At 41.8% G+C, this 24,820-nt stretch overlaps 1 protein-coding gene across 1 annotated transcript in view; it reads right to left on the reverse strand.

Moving 5' to 3' along the window:
• Window positions 1-24,820, reverse strand: part of cacna1ha (calcium channel, voltage-dependent, T type, alpha 1H subunit a) — a 120,726-nt gene that overhangs the window by 33,694 nt on the left and 62,212 nt on the right. The window contains exons 6-12 of the mRNA XM_084371440.1: window positions 21,192-21,351; window positions 16,710-17,022; window positions 12,730-12,822; window positions 10,699-10,937; window positions 9,305-9,843; window positions 5,340-5,506; window positions 4,485-4,676 (exon numbers count right to left, since the gene is read on the reverse strand). Coding sequence (XP_084227566.1) covers window positions 4,485-4,676; window positions 5,340-5,506; window positions 9,305-9,843; window positions 10,699-10,937; window positions 12,730-12,822; window positions 16,710-17,022; window positions 21,192-21,351 — 1,703 coding nt within the window. The remainder of the gene's footprint in view (window positions 1-4,484; window positions 4,677-5,339; window positions 5,507-9,304; window positions 9,844-10,698; window positions 10,938-12,729; window positions 12,823-16,709; window positions 17,023-21,191; window positions 21,352-24,820) is intronic.

Consider the following 24,820-nt stretch of genomic DNA (forward strand, 5'->3'; position numbering starts at 1 on the left):
GCTTCTGTACTTTTTCTTTGGCAACATATTGCAGAACTTTCAGTTGTAATGAAGTATTTTATAGTGCGGAGTCGCTTCTTTTTACTTGAGTAAATGATCTGAATACTTCCTCCAACACTGGAAAAGTTACATGTTGAGTTGAGTGTCACATCCTGGATCTCCTGGGTTTTGCATATTTTCCAGTTTTGAGGATATTTGAGCATTTGTTGTCAGCAAATAATAAGTTCAATTGATTATGTTTTAAATGTTATGCTGTGAATACTAAAGACAACAGTCTGGCCTTTTCAACTGTGACACAAGGTGAGGGAAAAGGCCCATGCCAATCCACTGATTTGATGGCAGTTGAAAGATGATGACTGCTACAGCTGGTGTATTTGTGACCTCACTGTTACTACAAACTGGGTTGCTGTGTGTTGAGTATGCCTACATTATAGTGCAGTCTTGTAATGTAAAGCACGCAACATCTCTGTTTTTGTATCTTTACTATTTTCAGCTGATGAGCTATTGAGTTAATCGGGACAGTCGTGAAGAAAAAAACACCAGTGCAAAAATAAAAGGGTGCGGAAGTAACGTCAGGGGACTCGAGTGCTGGTGTGCTGAATGTGCACGGTGAGGAAAACAACGGCACATTTTAAAAAAAGAAAAGACTATAGCTGTTGGCTCTTCTTGTGTTTTCAAATTGTGTTTTTTACTGTCCTGCCAGCACAGGAAAAACTTTATAGCACTGCAAAAAAGCTTTATAACAGCCAACTTTGCTGTCTTAAGCAGTCATAATATAGTAGACTCATGGACATTATTATTTAACACTGGACTAGTGGCACTTTCATTACCTTCTGGCGCACCATCCTCGCACCAGAGAAATAAAACATCATACTGCAGACCAGCAGGGTAATAATTTCCATACAATGCCGTTCAGCAGGTTTTATGATAGGACTACAAATTTATCTTAAACACTGCATGCAGTGTGTTTCGAGGGGAGAGTGCAATGTGACGGACATATAGGTCAAAATAACATTGATTAACTACAGTAACAGCTGAAGGTCTGGTCGTCCTGAGAGGTCAATGCACTGCAACTTAAGAAAACACAAGCAGACAAAACAAAAGCCAATAAAGAACACATATTAATCAAGTCGACAACAGATTTGAAGCAATTAGAAAAAAACATGCTGCACAAAGAGGAAAGGCAAGCAAAAATAGAGAGCATCATAATTTGCTGCCATCATCATCATCATCATTTCATTAGGTTACTGAAGTCAGCTATCCAGAAAATTAGCTGAATTGTACGTTTTGGGGGATTTTTTGATGGGACAACAAGCGTCTCCCAGCTGTGTCCAGGCATGTGCATCACTTTTTAATGTCGCCCCGAGAAACAGTTGCTACTTGCAGCCTTTCTGTGTTTGGTCGTGTCTCATTTGCAGCCTTTCTTTTGTAATGCTCGGCATATGTTGTCAAATTGGTGAAGAGCTCTTCTTAAGTTGTTTGAGTCTTGTCTATGTTTTTGTGTTTTCTTAAGCTGAAGTGCATTGAACTCTCAGGGCCACCGAATGAATGAAGCTGAGAGCCGAGCGCCAGAAGTGCTAAAAAATCTCTGTGAGCTTGCATAAGATCGCATTAATGTCTTCTCTGGTTTTGTTTGACGTGGAAATGAAATTGACTCAGCGCACTTAGTTCTTGTTTCCTGCTGTGGCTGATGGCATTGTCATGGACAACGGAAGGAAGCAAAAGTTGAGGAAGTAATTGCTAGAAGCAGGTTCAATTAAGTCCTGTGGCCAGTGATGGAAATATAGGTTGGGAAAATGAAAAGAAAAACCTTTAGTAATAAATCCTGCCAAGGTGCCCTTGAGGCTTCATCCCATGACGCATGTTTTTTTTATGGTAGCAGCTCTAAATTGCCATTAACATTCGCAACTAAGTGGTTTCAAATTAATTAGAAGTTCTTAGCTGTAAGTCAATATATTTGATGTAATGTACTACAGTCCCAAATGAGCTTTCTGAACTATTGCTTTAGATGTTGCCTTCCACTATGATCATTATGTCTGACAGACCAGGCGATCAATAATAATTTAATACTGTCGGTGCCTGCAGAAGGATGTTTGAATGAGTGCTTGAATACAACTCTTCAAATGACCTTGGCCTTTATGAGGAAGCGCAGATGAGAAACACACACACACACACACACACACACACACACACACACACACACACACACACACAGCTTCTCTGGCAGAGCAGTGTAGAGGAACAACCTTGACTTTACAGCAGGACACTGACATACATAAAAACGTCAGAAAAGCACAAAAATTAGGCTACTGTGCACCAAATCAGACAGTGTGTCTTAGCACAACACCGAAGAAACCAACAAAACAAACAAACTTGACGTGTTTTTTCCTTCCTTTGGTTTAGCAGACTTTTAAAGTTCCCATGTAGTCAAAATTGTTGTTTAAGTGTGTTTTAATTCACATCTGTCTTGCTCCATAGCTCACCAATACACCAGTATAAGGCCGAATAGGGGCAAAAAAGTTTAGAAGTTTAGAAGTTGAGCAGAGTACGTAACAACCTGAAAACTCATTAAAATTGTTGTTGACTCATCCTGCACTCGAGGGTGTATATCATTTTTTCGTCCAATAAATGCTTTCTTTTTTCTGTGACGCTGCCATGGATGTATAAAAAGAGGAATGCCTCCAGAGTGGAGTGTGACTCAGGACCGGACCACACTGATTACTGTACAAAAACACAACTTTATAACTTTATTTGGTGATTCGGATGAAACTGGATCACGTTTATCGGGCAGGGCGTAATAAACGTTCAGTGCTATTGGCTGCTGCCTGTTTTTACACAAAACATGTAGCTATGTTGAAACAAATGGCACTCATTTAGCCATTTCATGGGAACCTTAAGAGTGATTGTGATGGTCGAACGTCCAATGCATAACACTTTAAATTAGAATCTAAAATTCTTAATTATGTTTTCTTGAATGTATCTAAATCTAGTATTAATTGAAATCCAACGCACTGGAGCTTTAATCAGTAGAAACCTGTCTGATCTTTCAGTTGTGCATAACACACAGTTACCTTAGAGCATACCTATATTGTACAAATCTTTGTGTTTGTGCTCAAACCTCAAGGAAAAAGGTTACGTTGAGCTTGCAGGCAAATCTGATTTGATTCTCAGACATAATCTTCAGGATTTGCTGTCTTTGCTGTTATTCGTGAGTCATCGAGTTGGATTTGTGTCACTCAATAATTAACTGTTTTTTTGCGGTCGTGTCGCAGAACAGAGTCACGTTTTTAAACTGTAGTCAACTAATGATTCTCTAAATGCGACGCCATTGTGTTGCGACGCACGTGAAGTAAAGTTTGGTACAGTTTATTTGCAGACAGTGTATTTGAAATCAATTTGCACAAATCAGTGCGCATGTGGACTGTAACGTCCATGCAGATTCAAAAATAGCAATCTGTTTCCAATCTGGATGAGTCTAAACATAGACAACATGCATCAATCATCTCCCTCTTTATCTAAACCTCTCTCTCTCTCTCTCTCTCTCTCTCTCTCTCTACACACACACACACACACACACATGCACACACACTGTCTACACTATGCCTCCTACATTCATACACCTCTTCACACACACACATACACTCATAGTCTCGTAAAGTTTGGCTAGGTGTCACATAAGGGGGATGATGAGTACTGAGGGGAGGAGGAACTGTTACATAACACTTCAGTCTCTCTCTCTGTGAGTGTGTGTGTGTGTGTGTGTGTGTGTGTTATTGGCCCAATAAGGCCATGGCTCTCCCAGTCGCTCCTTGTGTTTATACCACAAAGATAGAAGCACACACACACACACAGGCCCTGGAGAGGGAATTAGAGCCAGAGAAGTGGAAAGGAGGGAATGGACCGTGTGCATGCACAAAAATCTTCTCTTTGGGTTTTTCATCCATTTTGCAGCACGGGTGGGAAATTAAAAGGTTGGGTGTGTGTGTGCATACATAATGTAGCCGTAAAAACTCTGTCGATGAATGCGTCCGTGTAACCATACGTACTTTGAGTGTGTGACAGTGGAGCGAGGGAGCTGTATCATTAGATGGATACTTCCCAGATGTTGGCCACACAGGGAAAAACTAGAAACATAATCCTGGAGTGTGTGTGTGTGTGTGTGTGTGTGTGTGTGTGTGTGTGTGTGTGTGTGTGTGTGTGTGTGTGTGTGCGCGTGTGAGTGTGGGTGCTGCTCCCCCATCCTTCCCCCTCTTACTTCATTTCCTCACACTTGTCCGTTCGACCTCCTCTCCTCGCCATGCTCTCATTTCCTCTCATTTAGCCAAATGCCATTTTCACACATGAATGCCACATCTGACAACCAACAGTACTCATCAAACTACTTTGTTTCTCTTTGAAGGTCACTCACAGCCCTTTTAGTTCTGACTCATCGACCTGAAAAACTCTTCTGGGCTTTCATTCGCCTTACGTCTTGTTAGTCTTACCTGCTCGTGATACTCTATCCCCATGCTGAGAGTATTGACGAGGATCGCGATCATGATCCCTCGGTTGAAGTATTTACTTTCCACAATCCTCTTCAGCTTTTCCCTGAAGCCCATCCACGCCCGAACCACTCCGTTTTTGTACTCCCTGACCCCCCGACGCCTGCGACCTCTCCCAGATCTCAGCTCTCCACCCTGAAGCAAAGATGGAGGAGTTTTAGTTTGTGGTTGCTATTGTTCTAGAAGATACAAATTAATCAGGAACAACAGCGATAAATCATAGTGTTCTTATATCAACAGTGTTAAGTGTCAAGACATTCAAATGTGGTTCCTTAAAGGTGCAATATGCAAGAATTTTAGTTGGAGAGATCAAAACATTTTAATTATCAACAGAATGTGAATAAATAATAGTTTTGATGTTATTATGTCTATTATTTATGTTGCAGTGATATATTTACTGAAGTTTGCATGCTAACCAGCTAGCACTGGCCAGTCCCGCTCCAAAGCCCCCTTGCTAGCGATGTAAACACCAACATTTTCTCGCTGCTCTGAGCTCACAGTCCAGACTGCTAGTTGCACTGCTAACCGAGCTAAGCAGCTACAGTTAGCAGCAGGTGCAGAGATATATTTACTGAAGTTAGCATGCTAACTAGCTAATTCTGTTGCACTAATTCTAATACTGTCGCACCATTTCCCATATGGCAACTTTAACTAAAATAATGTGCAGAAATTATAGTTATGACATTACGATGCCTATGGCTTCACAACACTACCGGGTCAAAAACTCCACTGGGGAACCTTTAATGTCACATAACCCTTTCCACAACCTTCATCATCACCACCCCTTTGCATTCTGACCTGGGGGAAGTCGTGCAGTCCGTCAGCCTCTCCCCTGCCTCCCTCCAGGTCTCCCAGCTCCAGCTCCAAGGTCTCCAGGCTGCGGGCACACATAGGGCAGCTGAGCAGCTCCAGGAGCAGAGGGCTAGGCACCACGCCTGCCAGCTGGTACAGCAGCCTCTGGCGTCCTGCGGGGTGGAAACGGGTGGAGACGGTCATACATTGCGAAAGGGGTTTTTCCTAGGGGCGTCATGCACTGCTGTTGTGCCTTTCGCTTTACTGAGCAAGACAAACATATTAGAAGTTTAGTTTTCATCAGTCACCTGTTGCAAATGTTTTCTTTCGTGAGGGACTGAATGCAAATGTTGTTTTGAAAATCAATGGCGCCTACTTTGAAGTTCTGTTTTTTGGGGGGCACTGGATTCATGTCTTTGAGGTTATTGTTGTAAAAATCTAATATTTTTCACATAATGGCACATCAAAGATTACATTTGCATCCTTACTAACAAAGAACTGACCTTTATTGCATTTTCTTTGACTGATGTTCAAAAAAAAAAAAGGATGAAAGGATGAAATATTGTTTTACATAAAAGCATGTCAAGAAGATGGAGGTACTGCTTCAGCCCTGAGTGGTGCCTGAAGTCTTCCCTGAGAGCCGACACCAACAAGGCACAGTAACTAAGAAGGGACAAAAAAATTAGTCTGCAAATTGTTTGCTGCAAAGCACTCGTGGCTGCTCGTTAAGCTTATTGCTGTGAGCGACGGATAAGTGGAGGTGACTCAGATGAGAGTTTAAACTTCTCGTTTCAATTATATGGGCCAGACATCCAGAACAGGAGGTGTCACCATCTCGGTTCTAAATCACAAATCTATTAAAATGAGCTTAGAGGATGAAAAAGCCTGAATCTGCACTTAAGATGCTGCACGATCACAAACAAAAGGAATGAAGGTAACTCCAACAGGGACTGAGATGTTTCAGAGATCCTTTATTGATTTCCCCTGGAAGAGGGTTTACTCTGGACGGATTTCAGAAACCTTTTCTACCCCATGTTGTTTATTGTAAAACTCCCAGAATGGTGTTATTCTTTTATTGAACTCTGGAATCTTTTTTATCTTCTTTATCTTAATTTAAGTGAATATGAACTGAACTTGCCTAACCCTTACCTGCAAAAAGCCACCATGATAAAGTCAAGTTCTTCTTGTGAATTAGCCCCAAAGGAAGATTTGAAAATGTAAATGAGAGTTGGCAGGGCATAAAACCAATGATTTGTTGATCTTTAAAAATCAAGATGCGATGGTCTAACAATAGTACAGCCATCAGCGCTGAAAAACATGTTAAAATGGAAAGTCAAATCGAATCACGGATGTTCAGCGAGACTTTGGCAAACAAAATCAACCCGAAAGCAATCAAAGTGATGGTGACAAACATAGTCCCCCTCACCCCAACGTGCAATTTCACTCTTAATAATGTAACATCACATATATCAGAAACAAAGATAAAGCTGTCAGGATACCAGTGAAGTTTTGTGTGTTGCTGCATGTCCTATCCCAGCAGAGAGCCAAAGTGAGCTGGTTTCTGCAGTGAGTGCTGTGAGTTCGCACTGTAAGAGAACCAGGCTGACTCCTCTCACCCTCTGTTCTCTGACTACATCCTCTCAAAACCAGTACGGGGGAACTGCAGAGCACAGCTGCGTACTAACGGAAGCGAAACAACTCAAACTCGCTGTAAAAAACGGTAAGCGAGAGCTGTCATCGGATTTCGTGCCGTTGCTACAAATACATCTCCGTGTCTATTTATGTAAGTTCTGGAGAGTCATTCACAGTCTCACAAATACCTCAAGCAGATTCATTCGAGGGGACACAATATTTTACATCATTACCTTATATCACATTAGCTTAAATCAGATTACATTTATGCTCAAATTTGATTGAAGAGCCCCAGACTTTAATATATTCCCAAGACCAGTGGCGCTCTTGCAGCACAAAGGGGCTTTTCAACCAAAAAACGGCAGTCAAACCTCTAATCCCATTACATTAAGAGGTTTAGCCGAGATTGAGTCATCTGACAGGCTGAAAGAAAACATTCAGAAACTACAGAAACAGAAATGTCCGACAGGGGCCGAGGACATTAACTCATCTGGATTGTAGCATTAAGTCACCTGCAAACAATTACGCGCCTGCCCGGTGAAATCCTGTTTAAAAACGAGCGGTCTTCAGCACACATTAGTAGCAGGTGACACTCACTCTCCACCGGAGTCATGTTGACTGTGTGCAGATCACAGGTGTACCGACTGTTTAACACCTTGAACGCACACCGGTGGTGTTTTTGAGCACTTTCTCCTCCTCATCGCCGTGTTTATCACGTGTCAGACGGTAAATCTACACTCCGGCGAGGAGCTAATTCTCGCTCGCTTAATTATGTCTGGAGTGTCGGCTGTCGTTAAGCGTGTAAATGTGTGTGTGTGTGTGTGGTTGCGGTCTGTGCGTGCTCGCTGGCAGAGAGGTTTATCAGACAGCCGCTGCTTTCTCATGTTCCTTTGTAACTAACACATTTCTCTGTTATGTGTCCTCTCTGTCTCTGCGCTCTCGTCCTTTTCTCTCTCTGCCTCACGCCTCCTTTGTTCCCCCCTCGCCCTCCTCTCCTTTCTCTGTATTCAACTAATTTATTTTTCTCTCTGTGTCACCCTCTCCCAGCCTTCCTCCCTCTGGATCTGAATCTTTCATACCCAATGCCTCTCTACTTAACTCCGTCTTTTTTTCTCCTCTCATCGTCCGCATTTTTTCACAACATTACACCGTGTACCTGTGTTTTTGTTTCCGTTACGCCGCATACTTTTTCTACGTCGGCCGCTCATGTTGATTCCCCCCAATCCTGCCCCTTTATCCACCTCTCTGCACCGATGACTGTGACACTTGAGACATGGATTTCCTGTCAAGCCTCTCTAAGTGCTGCTTGAGCCCCACACACACACACACACACACACACACACACACACACATATGCACACACACACAGAGCAGATGCAGCCGGAGTCTACCGCAGGTCAAACTTGGAAAGAGGACTGAGCTCTTTGCTGGAGGAAAGTGCAAGAAATGAAGATGAAAACAGGAGATGAAAGCGAGCGTGATGACAAAAAAATAAAAAAAACAATGGAGCCCAGGGGAAATCCAGAGCATCACAGGCTGTGAAGGGGACTCAAAGGGCAGTGAAGACCATAAGAAATAAGAATAAAGGAATAACAAAGCGAAATAAAACAAAAAATAATTTGTGTTCCAAGAAGAGGCGATGATGACCAAACCGAAGTGCTTTTTTAAAACTATTGATCAAGTAGTTCCCCTTTGTTTGGAATAATAAAACACTTGGAGTTAGAGAGCGATCGCTCACAAAACGTAACTTTAGTGGCTTTATGTGCTTAACATCCAGTTATACTATCTGTAGAGATGTACAACGGAGACCAGAATCGGGAAGTTTTCAGCATCATCGGACATCGATCAGTGTCTGATATACCTGATGTCTGTGTCGCTGAGAGAAAAAAAAACAGAATATTTTGTTATTTCCCTAATTTAGGTGCACTTATTTCATTTCAGCTCATTGTGAGAGACGGGGACGTTACTCGAGTTGGCAACAAGGTAAATTGCCCGTTATTAATTCAATAACAACACAGAGGCTCCGTTGTCTGAGCCAGGGCCACCACCTTTCGTTCTGCTCACATATCCAGCTGCTTCCATCGTTACCTTTCAAAATAAGAGTCTTGGATATAGAAGGCGTAAATGCATATCTTCTAGAGAGAAGGTCCCGTGACTTGGTGCAGTTTTGTAGAAAATCTAAGTTACTTAAAAATCGGAAATCGGTAAGCCCAAACTCCAGACTCCTCCAGAAGAGGAAATCCCTTCAGAAGTCTGCAGGTGATATTACAGTGTCTACATTCATGTTTTTTCTGCAGTCAACAAGTGTGTGTGTGTGTGTGTGTGTGTGTGTCTCTTACTGTGCTGTCCCATGAGTTGGTAGAGCTTGGTCAGCGTCTCTGCGTGTTCAGACGCTGGGTGGTTTGGTGGATGCTGCTCCGGACTGCGCCCACACTGCTGGGAGTGGGGGGGCGGCGTCTTGCTGCTGTAGCTGCACACGAACGACGGCAGGATTGTCGGGTAGTTCATCCCCCCGTTCAGTCGCCCGAGCAACGCCCCCATGCTCTGGGTGACGACGGACGGGCTGCCGCCGCCACCGCTGTTCCCATTTGTGCTTCCCCTCCGGACAGGAAGCGACTTCATCTCTAGCTCCTCCCCTCCTCCAACCCCTCCTTCTCTGTCCGTGTGCTCGGTTGTTACCACGCTGATGCTGTGCTGGCCCCCGTTGCTGAGGCGACAGTGCTGGTGCTGATGGTGCTGCAGGAGGTTGTGGATCGGTCTCAACCACATGGCGCTACCCGGGCCTCCGCAGCCCCTGCTGGAACCGTGGCCGTGTCCGTTACCGCCGCCGTTACTGCCTCCGCCACTGCCATTCGGATTCACCTTTTTACGCCTTTTACTGGATAGAGAGGGATCATTATAAGTTTTATATGAAGTTGTAATATTTATTATGTGTTTGTATCTGTCTAATCCTCTCGGGACGCGGCTCTCAACAGTTTGGTTGCAGTGCGCAGGGAAGTTCTGTGAGAGCCGAAATAACCAAAGCACACTGACACATTATTAAATGCTCGTAACAAACAAAGACACACTTTAGTTGCCCCGGATGACTCATACAGAGCTGCAAATAGACACAAGAGGACCAGCAAAGACTATAAACTGCTGGGGAAAGCCATGATTAATTTAACACGGGGAGAAAGTGTGATTATATCTGCAATTAAGAGGATTTTTGCAGATATTTTTGACTGAATATCACGGAAAATCTTCAAACAGGAGTGAAATGAGGTCCTAAATTTTTGATGTGTCAGGGATTTATGGGCGACTCGTGGTTGTTTTTCCCGTTTTATTGCTGCCAGTCTTATCACACAATACTCCAACACTGGCATAAAGAGAGAGAATCCTAACACTCAGTAGACCTTCATAAAAACTTGCAGTCCATCATTTTAAAAGTGAGCTAAAGCATCAACAGAATGTGAAGAAAATAACAGTTGTAACGTTTTCTCAAAGACATGTGCATCTATCGAAGTTAGCATGTCCAGACAGTCAGCTAATATGACCACTAGTTGCACAGTTAACTGGGCTTAGTAGCTAATGGCGGCAACAGTCAACAGCAGTTAGCGGTTACTCTGGTGATATGCTGCCCCTTATTTGTTTGAATTCGACAGATGGCCAATTCTTACATACCGCACCTTTAATTTCACGCCATCTTTGCACAACTGGATACGTATAAAATAAAAACAAACAGCGCATATCTGACCTGTGCCATCCAGAGTATATCCTCTGCAGTCTGCGTGTGAACTTGCGATAAAGGTGACTGATGTAGCGTAGCATCTCCTCGTAGCACGAGCCCGGTTCGCTGTAGCTGGCGAGCGTCGAGTCGTTGGACATGTAGCGAGCGCGCTGCTCCCTCATCAGGGCGTTCTCCCTCTGCTTCGTCTCGGAGAACTGGGTGGCGATGACCACGAGGCACAAGTTGATCATGAAGAAAGAGCCCACCTGGTTGCAGATGAAAATTTTGTTTTATATGAGGAGCAACTCACTGTTGACTACATCACTCCTCAAGGTGTTAAAGGTCCAATAAAACACTGTGTGGACTATAAGCCGTATTAGCGCTGCAGCCTGTTTGGTCAGATTCTGGGATTATAAAACCGACTTTGTTTTCATCATTACTTATAAATTCTGCTTTAGATCGAGCTCTAACGAGGTGGCCTTGGCAGGAAGTTAGAAATATATACCAAGTCTATAAAGAAATGTCTATTTAACATGCCATTACTGTGCGCTACTGACAGAGCAATAGGAAATTAAAAGAGCACTTCTTCCATCTTTTTTTCTTCTCAGCTATCTTAATTTCTGTCTCAATCACTTTCTATACGAAGCGATTCTCTTTTTCTTTCTGCTCTTCCCCTCGTTCCTTCTCCCTCCCCTACTTTATCTCTCTCTTTCTCTGAATGCATGATAAGCACTTTTACATCAAACGGCAGGGGAGCTCATACAGCGTTGTAAAATGTAGCCAAAGCCGGGATCTTTGAAAACCCCCCACAAAAGCCTGATAAGAGTAAAATTATACACGGCAAGATGTCTGCCAGGTTCAACAGAGGAGAACGATGCTGCAAGCAGAGTTCAGTGGTTTACTTTAGAGAGGTTATTTTTGGTTTTCCAAACTGGGACTGAAAGCACACACAAATATCTTTCAGGAACAACATGTCATGCATATGCAAATGTGTGGAGCATTCAGACCACAATACTGCAGACAGTGTAGAGCTTTATGAAGAGAAGCAGGATTAAAGCAATGAATGGTCTGAGTTCTACAGAAGCTCTGTTATGAGGATCCATTTTACATTTTTTTCTAAGGTACTAAAACTTAACTCTCCTGGATGAAAACATTAATGCTAATAGCTGATTTAATCATTTTGAACATGGGCTGGTGGTGCACTCAGCCTCTTGTGGCCGAAATAGGTATTACAAAAACAAACACAGGGACCAATCGTTGTTTATATTAAAGAGTGTGCCAGTTAATCATGTTTGCCAAGTGAGGAGTATATTTTAAAGATGCAGTATGTACGATTTTAGTTGAAAACATTCAAAAATTAACTTAAATTATCAACAGAATGCGAAGAAATAACAGTTTTGACGTTACGCCGGCTACGTGCTATGTTGCAGAGATATCTACTGAAGTGAGCATGCTAACCAGCTAAACCTGGCCTGTCCTGGTCCAATGCTCCTGTGCTAGCAGTATAAACACCAACACTCCCCGGTGCTCAGAGCTCCTGGTCTGAACTGCTAGCTGCACGGCTAACTGGGCTAACTGGCCAACATCAGCTACAACGAGCAGCTGTTAGGGGTTACCCTAGAGATATGCTGCCCCCCACTTTGGCAAGTGGACGATTCTTACATATTGCACCTTTAATATAATGTTGTGTATTTATATGGCCCGTTCTGATGTAATTCCTACTTATAATTCATGTGCACAACTAGACTCCACAGATGGCTGCTACTCCACCAAAAAAAGGCCAAGTTATTTCAGAACTCCACAGTGAGTCAGGATTACAGTCAAACACTGAGCTTTGTTGGGTTTGTGCTAATTAATTGCTGGAGTGGTTTTTGCTTGGGTCAGGTTCAAACAAGACCCATGTAGGTCCGTGCCAGATATTTTGGACCAAATCAAAAGTGTAGTTTTAATTTGTTTTAATTAATTTTGCTTCTATTTCTGGGCATGCTTTTTGAGACAACACAGTAAAAAAAATCAGGAGAAGGCTGTTGACTAAAACAAACACAAGGGGATACTTACGATAATGAGCAGTATAAAATATATAAAATTGTAGAAGGAGTGAGCGTCCATGACATAGTACATGATATCTACCCATCCTTCCAGTGTGATGACCTGGTGGTGGAGACAAGAAAACACAGAGAGGGAGAATCTGTATTATAATGAGAAAGGAGAAAAGACATTCCTTCATGGCTCTGCCCATCGCTTTTTCTCTAAAAACATATGACAAACACGCCCACGCATGCACGCACAAAAACTGGGCGCACACACAAAACTGCACACAGACGCACACAAACACCCATAGCACGCCGCAGTCAGATGCATTACATTTCCAATTCTGTTTTTAATGGCCGTTCCTCAGAAGAAAGCCTGTGGTGTCCCTCCAACTTCTTCTACATGTGTGTGTGGGTGAGTGAGTGTGTGTTTGTGCCAGGGGACTGACGCAGCTCTTTCATGTGGCCACTATGCTAATGAACAGCGGAGATGCTGAGGCCTGAAAGCGGTGGCTCAGCTCAGCCAAGCCGATAATACACTCACACCTCAACATTTACACCTCGGCTGGCATAACACGCTGCAGCTGCCAGCGCGCACGCAACAATGGCGCGAACACGCCGGACTCACACGCCAACAGGCACGTGTGTGCATGCATACTTGTGTATTCATAAAGAATTGTACACAGACCCTCTATCCACAGACAACCACACACTGACACACACACGCAGACCCAGAGGAGACTAATCCGCTCTCTACTGGAATGCTCTCCTTGCACCGGATTGACAAAGGAGCCGAGGATTCTCATTTCAGAGCTGCAACAAGCTTGTAAATTGTAATCATCGTGCATCTTTTTATTCTGTAGACAGAGAACACAAACCAGCCGTCAAACATGATATATATTTACTCAGCCAAACTAATAATCTGGTACATAAAACCTGGAAAGCATAAAAACGAGCAACCATGTAGAGCAACGTGGAGAATAGAAACTGGAGTAGACTGTCCCTCATTCATACAATTCATCAAGAATTGGGATTGTGATGTATATGGAGCGATTTTATGTTTGTTTTTTTGGTAGTTTTTTACATTTTAAAACAAGTCCCCATCTACTTCAGTTGTCTAGGAGAATGCTACAACACTTTTTTTCCTGTGTAGCCTATAAATCTTTTGTAGACTATGAAATGTCAACCGACTGTCCATCAGCAGGGGGGTGAGCAGAAAATGAATTTTCATTTTTGGGTGAACTTGTCCTTTAAAAAATGAAAACAAAACGAATTTCTTAAGGCGCAGCAACTCTTGGGCTGCTTTGAATCTTCATCCTCTGTCGAGGCGGGCTGTTAAAGAGGCGTCAAACCTGAACAAATCACTTGCTGACCCCCAGGCTGCCCCCACCCTCTGCTCCAGACCCACTTTGAACATCAGACATAGCTACAGTCCTGACATTCATGCTAATGACATACATGTGGAGAGGAGGGCACATTCTCAGCTGTCACTGGTGAATGAACATATGTGTGTGTACAAGGTCATTAGTCATTAACCTGTTAATAGGTGTCAATATTGGCCCGAACCCGAATGTGTTTTTGCTCCTCTTGTCATCCTTCACCTGTCTACTCGAGCCTCTCTACCTCTTCTTCTTTTTTCCCACACTTAGTTTTTATCTGTTATTATCACTCCTCCATTCAGAGCCCACCTTTGCTCTTTTTGCTCTCCTTACAGTGTTGACAGAAGTCTTTTTGAACGACTGGTCAAGGTGAGGTTTGAGTGACAACTTCCCTTAAAATCAGTTGTAATCCCACACTAATGAATTCTGGTATGAGCCCTGCAGTCGAGAACAAAATAAACATACAAACAAGCAGTAAACTATTATGAAGTGACCCTAAACAAACCTTACCTCTAACAAATGGCTAAATTTCCATTTTTTATGAGGAAAAATTGCAAAACATCAAAAGATACTTCTGGAATAAACGAAAGGAGCCAACACAGGAAGCCATCATGCTATATTTGGTGTATGGCCGAACCCTCAGCGGGACCCGACATGACATGTTAACAGCTTGTTGTACTCCGCAGGAGTCCCAGGGTAACTCTGAATTAACTCAATTTGAAGCCATGGGCTGAAATCTTTTCAAAACCCTGCGCTGAGATGTATAATTCATGTTTTTTGTTTTTTACAAATACTGAGGGAATAAAGCTCTATGCTGGGATAACAAGCAAAACAGCTCATTTAACATTCAATATGGCCTTCTCCTGTTTTTTAGCATTCTTTCTATTTTTCTCTCCTCTGTCTGTTTCTCAACCACTTTTCTTTTTCTCCCTCACTCTCGCTCTCTGTTAATCACTGTTTCCATCAACCTGTCAACAAACAGTCTGTACAATGCCTAAAATGTTTAAATTGAATTTGTTTGGCCGGGCATTGGTTTTGCCAAGGTAGTCACTTAATGCCTGTGTCATTCTTTATTTACAGTGACAACATCTACAAATAATATTGCATACTTTTCTTAAATTGTTAAGGAACGTTGCATGCATTAGAACTGACAAGCAATGTATTTGCAGTGGTGGAAAGACTCCTGAAAATATGTACTCAAGTGCGAGTACAGTTACATTACTGAAAGATTACTCAATTACAAGTAAATCTACTGGTATTAAAATGATGCTTAAGTAGAAGTACAAAGTATTTTTCTTAAATGCTACACAGTATTGGTTACTTTTAAACCATTGATGTTTAAAGGAATATCAACATTGTAATTAGTTACTTCCACCCTGCTTATCTGAACAGAAACCTATCTACACATATGAGAGCTTTTATCTTGTATCTGTTATGTTCACAAAGTATAAACACACAGATCCTGAGAACCAGATGATACAGACTTCTATTTTAAACCCTGCTTGTCATTCTGATGACACTGCTACACCCGAGTGTGCAGGTAGCAGCACCTCCTGACTGCGGAGACAGAGCACAATCTGGCGACTGAACCCATGACTAATGCCTACAACCTTTTCAGTGCAACGGATCCTAAAAATACACACACATAGACATCATATACCTGGCTTAAAGACTATTATTATCTGGGAATGTGCTGCTTGCTAAACCATCACAATAGAAAAAAAAAAATTCTGCAAAAATCTAATCGTTAAAGCCTCTGACTGCAAGCTGAGACCACACATGCACTGGGAAGTTGTCCGTACCTAAGAGGTATTAGTATTTGTGCGTTGCACTGTGTGTGTATTCGTGCTGTTTGGGGTAAACTGGAGGTAAGACTCTCTTTGAGAAAGTCATGTTGTGCAAGTCAAAGTCTATTAGACACAGAGTCAGATCTATCGTGGCGTCCCGGGCAGATCTATTAAAAGAGCCGGAATTCATATCACAACAGCACAGACAGTGTTAGCACAGCTCCGGGAGGAGGTGGGACCAGCAAAAGGGAGGAAGAAAAACACATTTTCACAATCAGTGGGTGGAAAAAAATCACATTCAGGTACGTGCCCTCTGACGGCCTGAGTGGAGGGATATTTTTTTCCTGGATGGATGACAATATAATTTCAACAGACCGGAAACAGAAAAAGGTTAATTTTGTGTTATTTTTGTCTGATGACTAATATAAATAAATCTCATCATCCCTGTCTTGTTAGCAATAGGAAAACCTTAATTTTTTAGCAGTTATATACTCCTAAATAGCACAATCTCTTGTATAATACGTAGCTTTCGTTTCGCTTTCCACTTAGCTAAAAGCCCAACGGGGCGTCCACTTACCGCCACAGTCTAGTCAGACATATTTTGCTCTGCTAAAAAGAAGGGTCATGAACCATATTTTCCATTAGAGTTAACTTATTTTGCTCAACTTTCTGCATGACTGGAACCAAATGTAGCTCTCTGAAAAAAGTCAATTGTGAGTGATACTGTGTGCTTCCTGTTTCCTCAGTGCGATGACTGTGCAGGATTATAAAGGAACAGAAATAACATTTCATAAAGGATTATAAATTCTTGAAAAGCTGCTCTCCACATTTTTGCTCCTCACCTGGAATATGGCTATCCAGGCGTAGCCGATATTGTCAAAGTTGACAGCTCCCTTGTGAGGGTTATGGTCCCCGGGCCGACACACATTGTAGTACTGGTTCCAGTTAATGCAGCCGTTAACGCTGGCGGGGGCTGATCCAATCAGAGTTAAACTTTGGTGGGAAGCCGCCAGTGAGCACTCTTCCCCGCCCTCGGTGAAGGGTGGCACGTCGTAGCAGCGCAACATCCCGTTCTCGCGGGGAGCCGAGCAGATAAAAGGGCTGTCTTCGCCTTCCTCTGTCAGGTAGTAAGCACTTATGGACAAGTTGTACATTCTGGGTGGAAGAAGGAGAACAGAAACACATTGTTACACCGACTTATTATGGATACATTTAGTTATTAAATGTCTCACAAGAATTTTTGTGCTGTTGGTCTACTTGAAGTTCAATAGCAGGTCATATTAGCAATATAACTGTCAATCTACTGGGAACTGGTGTTTTCCCATTTAAGGAAAATATAAATTACACTCACACTGTGATTATAAGCATGACAGTGACAGTGATATTCTCAGTAATACTAGTTTGTAATCATTCAGGAATGTGTTAGTCATTGTCTAAAAGTTTTAAGTGCGTTTATGTAAAAAAGAAACACACAAATCCTCCCCAGGACCTTTGCTGCGACAGATAAAAATCATTTGGCTTCTCTCTGGAAATCGCATCATCGCTTGCACTTCTTGCACCGAAAAAACATCTTCGTCGCTCCCGTTGGCCCATTCATCAATAATCGGGATCTGATTATCCGTCATGGTATTTAATTTGTGCCTCCATATAGAAAGTCAAATTAAATGTGAGTAAGCTGTAATCAATGAAAGTGGATATATCATTGAATAGGCACACGTCTGCTCACAGATGTTGTCTTTGAATTTGTCACAAAACACCTCCAGCAGCAACAACTACCAACTCCTCCCACACTGTTCTCACACTGGATCAACACTGTGTGTTCTTTTTCCACAGCATCTCAATCAGTGATTTCCCCTCTAATCATAAATCATTTGAACAACAGACTAATCGGGGGGGATTAACCTTCTGTCTCATAATTGCTCAGTAGCTCAAAAAAAAGAGAAAAGAAACTGACACCAATAGAGCTGAATACATTAACCATGTTTACTGGAAGCCATGGAGAGCATAACCAGTCTGTCTAAGCTGTCATGACTGCTTCTTCAAATGGCTGATAGGCCTGCACGAGATGAGAAAAATCTGTATTCTGATGATGTTATGATCGCCGATAAATACGCAAATATTGAGGTATACATATTAGATATACAGTTCCAATAGCATAAACCCCAGACATTAAGTAGCCTAAGCCCATTAATAAAGAAATTAAATATATTATTTCAAACATACTTTTATTGAACAAAGTGCACACTGTACTGGCTAACCCTGCCACCAAACTGACAGACAGTACACGATGGCTGAAGCAGCCACATGGTGTGAATGAATGGCCCAAGTTTCCACGGTTCCATCTGATGCGTCAAATGTTCAGGCAATCTTTTTGCCATGGCTTGGGTTTTTGGTTTGTCTTTTCCTGTTTTATTTTGTAGAATTCATCCTCATGTTTCATGTTTCACTTTCCACTTCCTCTCTTTGTCTGTTTCCCTTTTTGCTGCTCACCTGTTCCATTCGTTGATCATTCCTTCGCATTTAAGCCTTTGTTCGCCTACCTTCCTCTGTCCTGTCTTCCCATTGTGTTTTACCTGCTTTTGCTGCCTGTTTGTTCTTTTTTTTTTTTTTTGGTTTGTACATAGTTTAGTTTTGCTTGTCTGTTTTGAATTTTGCATTTCGGACTGCAGCTTTGGTTGCATTAATGCTCGCTTTCTATTTTATTGCCTGCCTCTGAGTGCCTTGTTTGGGTCCCTTTTTGATTAAATCTGACGCTTTTATGACATTGATATTGTGCATTTTCATATTTCAATGGCGAAAGAACGATTTGTCAGTCAGCTCTAATGGCTGATTTCCTTTTGTCCTCATTGGAGCCCAAATTGCAGCTTGAAAAAACTCTTTATCGAGTCTAAATGTGCCCCCTTCCTATCCACTCCACCTGTGTTTGTGCATTCACATGTAGACTTTGCAAAATCAAGAGCTTTGGGGAGTGGAACCAGCTGCCAAACCCTCCAACTATGAGTCTGTACTGATGTTTATTGCCGGAGCCTTAAATAGAGGAAGAAAAAAATGTTCTTGCTACGTAGTTGAGTATAATTTTGTTCAGGCTACATTCTCCCCACTCTGTCTTTCCATGGTGGCTTTAGACACATTAAACACAAAGAAAATGTTATCCATTGAGTAGCACTTGCTTATTACTTTGCAGATAAGTGAAACAGCATCTAATAACTGAGGTGAGTGAGCAAAGCATCTATCAGTATCCATGGTGACAGCTGTTTCCTATTCATGGTAGAAAGTGGTGAGTACATCCCACAGTTCATCTGTTTATTTATACGCTCCCCTTTTAAAGCAGAGTGCCCTCCACAACAATGAGTGTGCCTTTATGCGGAGTGACATTCACTCTTGAACTACTAGTGGGAAGGGACCAGTTTGGGAAAGGATCTTTGTCAGTGTCTAGTGTTTGACTCCCGTTATGTTACGGCCAATCCTGTCCTGTACTCTGAGTCATACAGAACATGTTAGCATCCTTATGATCTCTAAAAGCTTAACTAGAAGGAGGTTATGAAGATGAGTGTGCATGTGCCTGGTATAGTGGGGATTCATGCTGTACGGGAGGTCAGACAACCATTTGTTTTGTGAGAGAAAACACAGCAGCCTTAGCTATGAAATATTAAGGTGCTGTTCTCTTTCTGTCTTTCTCCCTTAGACATAGGGAGGATTCAGCAACATTAAGTCTGGTACAATTTGTACCATTACATCAGAAAGAAGAATTAGTTTGTGGATGTCTGAGAAACATTTTTGGCTTCCTGACGGTGTGGACTCTTTTCTCTGTCTGCCAATTTGCATGTGTGCCTGTTTGTCTTCATTGGGAGACAGTGGTTCTTTGTTGCTTTCTATATTAAGATTCATCTTATCTCATTCATCACAAAATAAGACAGGATTAATCTGGGAAAACAGGTTTATTTGATCTTTTCATCACGTGTACAGTGTAGTAGGAAATGCAGTTTTGTCTGTCTGTGTCAGTCTCTGTCATGTTGAGTCTGCACTTGGAGTTTTCTCCATTTTGGGTCAGTCCCCATGTAATTTGCGATTTTGTCAATCTGGTAAAACCCCAATAATTCTTAAATCTTTTTTCTATTTGATCACTTCAATTCCTCAAGCCTTTAAAATGTTTCTTCCTGTTTAGTCATTTCTTGTTATGTTGATTCTATGTCCAAGGTTTAATTATCCTGTCTGTAAAAATGTATGTATTTTCTTGGGACATACTCTATAAGAGGCTTTTCTAGTATGCTATATTTTTGTTTTGTTTGGGAACATTTGATCAGAGTCTAATATGTTCAGCGTTGCTTTATCTTCATTTTATTTTAAAGGAGCAATATGTTAGAACTTTAGTTGAAAACATCCAAAAGTTAATGAAAAAAAGTTAATGAAAATTGTTGTTAACTCAAATGCTCTTAAGCTATGGATGTAAACACCAACATTACCCCACTGCTCCAATGCCTAGTCCAGACTGCTAGCTGCACAGCTAACTGAGCTAACGAGCTAATGGCAGCTACAGTTAGCTAGCAGCAGTTAGTGTTTACTTAATTAGTTTGGAGGATGATTTCAGGTGGCCAATTCTTACATATTGCACCGGTATACACAAGAACTGCATCATCTGCAAAGAGGAGGAGTTTTATTCATTCTTGTAGGAATTTTATAAATTTTGCATTGGACAATTCTAATTTATAGGCAAGTTCAATGTGATATTACGTTACACAGGTTTTAAGTATTAAGTTATTCCACATACTGGCTGTTTTCGCCTTCTCACCTTCTCTCTCATTGTGTGTGTGTGTGGCATACAGCTGTGTACATCCTGGGGGCGCTATGCAGTTTACGTAACAAGTAACATTTTTTACATTTTTTCTACAGGCAACAGCTGATTGTTACAACCAATGACAACCAAACACAAACTATGACAAGAGGCAGAAAAAGGGAGAAGCAGAGAGACATAAAGAAAGAAACAGAAGGAGAGGAGGGAGAGGGCGGAATAAAGAAAGACTGCATTTGGAGTTAAATGAGCTGCGCATGTTTGAGGATTTCATGTGTGCATGCTAGAGGCAGTGCTGGATGTTCAACTTTTTCTGTTGGGGGGAAATTAAAAATTGATTGCAACTTCTAAGTGTAGCGCTTGTATTTTTTACTCATCTCTGTTTTGTCTAGACTCAATGAAAAAGAACTGGACTCAGATCATATTTTCACCAAAGTGCTTTGAAGAGCCATTTTTTTAAAGGCTATTTGTGCTATTTTCAGTCCAGAAGAAAAGGGGGAAATGCAAATACTTTTATCACAAGACATTTCCTTACGTATTGATGTCCTCTCCCAGGAAGCAGCGGTTGCGCAGTAGCCCCGCCCACAGCTGGACCCCCACGATGCCGAAGATGAAAAAGACAAAGAAGCAGAGGAGAAGGACGTTTCCCAGCATTGGGAGGGTGTCCAACAGCAGTGTCACCAAGATCCGCATACCTACGTAGTGGGACACAAAAAGTAAACGTGCCATCAGAAACCGGGAACCATATACAGGACACACATTTCGAGTACATGACTGACAGTTGCATGTGGTGCAGGAGCTAACCCTTTACTTGCCCTCTGGTTACTGAACACACGGACAACCTCTATTGATCTTGAGAGCCTGGAACCCACAACTTCGTCCCCGCAGCCAATATAATTACAAGTGATGACAATACTAAAAGTGACAGTTTGACATTATTTCATCCTCTGGGATTTGAACTCAGAGCTTCCCTGTGGCTAGTATTATCTAACCACATGCATTCAGCATCCATCTCAAGTTGTCAGATGTGTTCAGCGTCAGCAGAGTCAGGGATCTAGTCCCTGAGGTGCTCACAATGTGTTCTGTCCCCCCTTTCACTTATGTCACAGCCTTGTCACATTGACCAGACTTACAGTATGACAATGCCATAGTGTTACTGCTACTTTTGACGGTGGCAATGAGATCGAAACTTGAATTCGAACTTAAATCTCCTCAACTCTCCAAATATTTAATCTCCAGACTGTTTGTGCCACTGCGGGAGAATGTTCTCCCTGAATTCTTTATCGTTTGACAGGTGAAAATCAAAAACAAATGCTCTGGTTTGTTTGTGAGTTTTTACAGTTATCAGGATGGGCCTCGACTGCATTGAGCTTGCCAGTTAATTATAAATTCTAATTAAATTTTATGCCAGGAGCTAAATACCATCAAAGTCCATTTCCACTAATCAGAGTGAAATTAAACACACACTATTGTCCAGAGATTATCAGTAATTATTTATGCATGTTGGGAAGCACAGATTTTATTATTTTGTCTTCTTTTTATACATTGTTTTGTTCTTTAGGGCAAAATTAATAATCCTCTTGACACAAGATTGATACCTATTACTACACTTTCGCCATTTTCTATCAAACTTTTTGTCCAACTGTAGGTCAATGCTTTCATTGAAGGCAGAATGGCAGTATTTTCCTTAACAAAACAAAAACAATGTATGGACATACTCAAAAATAATCGCTCTCAACCAACACATGTAACGTGACTCCAGTGGCGGTGACTCGAGAAAAGCTTTGTTTTAGATCTTAAGCTAGCATCAAATGGGATGCCACCATGTTGTTGAGCCAGGGCAGGAGGGGTCAACTATGAATGTTGTGTCTGCAAACTGTAACCCACAATTCCTACTTACATTGCCTTTAAAATATGTTTTTTCAAGTGATTAAAATATGTAATCTAATTAAATACAACATTTGTGTTAGTAGTTTGTAGTGGGTGAGTGGAGAGTGATGGTCAGGACCTCTGGTGGATTCCTGTTGTGTCTGGCACCAGGGCATTGGCAGCAGAGTCCGATGGATTCCTAAGTGGGGCCTCGAATATCCAGTTTGAATCATTGTCTGACCATCAATCTGTCTTATATTATGTAATGACTGAGATCTTCTATCTTTTAACTGGCTAATCACTTTTGCCTGTTCCTCACAAAATGAGGTTTACAGTGGGGCACATTGAGAAAACCTTCCACACACACAATGATGCATGTTTGTCATCATAAAACTGAAGAAGAAAACAGCATGTCTGTGTACATGCTTGAGGTAGACAGCATTACTCGAGAGACACCGGAGCATTGCATATGGCACATGGAAATATACACAAGCACACACTGAGTAAACAGCACGCAGATGCCTGACTGTGGAAGCATCTGTGTGCAGTGAAATCCACTCAGTTAACACAAACATTTGACAGCACTGACAACCCTTAAGGAGAATTCAAATGTTTCTCCTTACACTTTGGGCATGGAGATTCAGTGATATACTGAAATATACTGAAATTCATTGCTTGGAACGATAGAGAGGGGGTATCAAATGCAAAGAGATTTAAAATAGATTAACATTGTGTTCACTCCCAGCATTACAATGCACTCAGTTCAATTTATTAAACTACTGCAGTCACACAAGTGGTCGACTTGTTGAGAGAAAAAGAGAAAGGTCGTTTATCCAGAAAGTCATGCCACTTGGATAAGCTACGTTTCCTAAGGCTCTGATTTCTGAAAAAAAAATGTAATTTTTTATTGCCCTTTATTGTTTTAGCCAGTAATAAGTTATGGGTGTGATGTTGTCAAGAAAAAAATTAATGAAAGTTGAAATATTTGAAGATTTCAAAATGCAAAATTCCTCATATACATGTACGACTTAAAGTTGGGGAATGAGGCCTTAATGTACGATAAGATCTTGTAATAAAGTCAAAATTGCTTCTCAGATTAGATCTGGGAGAAACCTCATGTGTTAATGTAAAGTGTCATTGGTGGACAGACAAATTGACTTATAGAAGAATATGTGCATTGCAATGAATACGAGAGTGGTGACTACATGTAGCAGTGAGCAATGTGAGTTACATCGCCCTCTATGGGCTAAATATTAATGCAGGCTCAATGTTGCAGAGGTTGTTATTATATACATTATTATCATACGTTTATCATTCAATTTGTGTAGGGCACTAAACAATGCCTAGCAGTCTCCAGTGCTAGCTTAAAACTGTTTTTAAATTGTATGTCAGCTAATGCATGATGCAAGGTGCAAAAACCTCATTCAAAATCCCACTGATGTTTCTAACTACACTAATAACTGAAACTAAAGCCTGGCAACGAAGCCTTCTCCCTTTCCTGCATAACCAACAGAATACCCGATTAGAGCCAACCTGTCTGTTTGTACAGGTGTGTGTGGTGAGATTGTAGCAGCCCGGTGTCAGTTGCAGGTGATTTAATTGAAGGTAAACACAGTGGACTGCCGTGTGTAATGGCACCGTGCCCTGGCGGCGCGGCACTTCTCAAATTGCATGCTGCAGATTTACCAACACGTCCGTCCTGCTGGCTTCAGACGTCTGCAGGGATTTAATGAACTGCAGAAGATGCTTGACAGAGCAGATCTTGTAAGAATCACTTATTTCATTATCAATGCACACTGATTTACCTCCAGCTATAAACAAATTAAACATTCATTCCTGTTGCAGATTTAAACGCGCGCTTAATTAAAATGGCTTTTTTACATCTTGAGCATGATTTCTCATTTCTGCGCATTGGCTCCGTGCTGGTTGTTCCACCGCCACGAAAACAGAGCTCAGAGTGGTGCTCGACGTATCCAGGCTACAGCACAAAAACACATTTAACATCTGTCTAACTCTGGATACTCCCCATACACTTACGCAGAAAGAAAACAGAGAGACTGAGTGAGAGCACAATGGTTCGAGACAAACAGAGACGCGAAGTAGAAAAAAGTTTGACCTGGCTATTAGCCTGGCTGGCTCTGTCTGATCACAAATCAGATGAAAAGGAAAAGAACAGATAAAAAACACAGATGAAAAATGAAGGGAGCAAGCTGGTGTTTAACATCCTCGGGGTGTCTCCGACTGTGTCTCCCTGCGAGTATATGAGTCTGTGGGCTTTAGGGTATGTTTGTGTCT

The sequence above is a fragment of the Pagrus pagrus genome, assembly GCF_965226575.1.
Source record: "Pagrus pagrus genome assembly, chromosome: 13".
NCBI lineage: Eukaryota > Metazoa > Chordata > Actinopteri > Spariformes > Sparidae > Pagrus > Pagrus pagrus.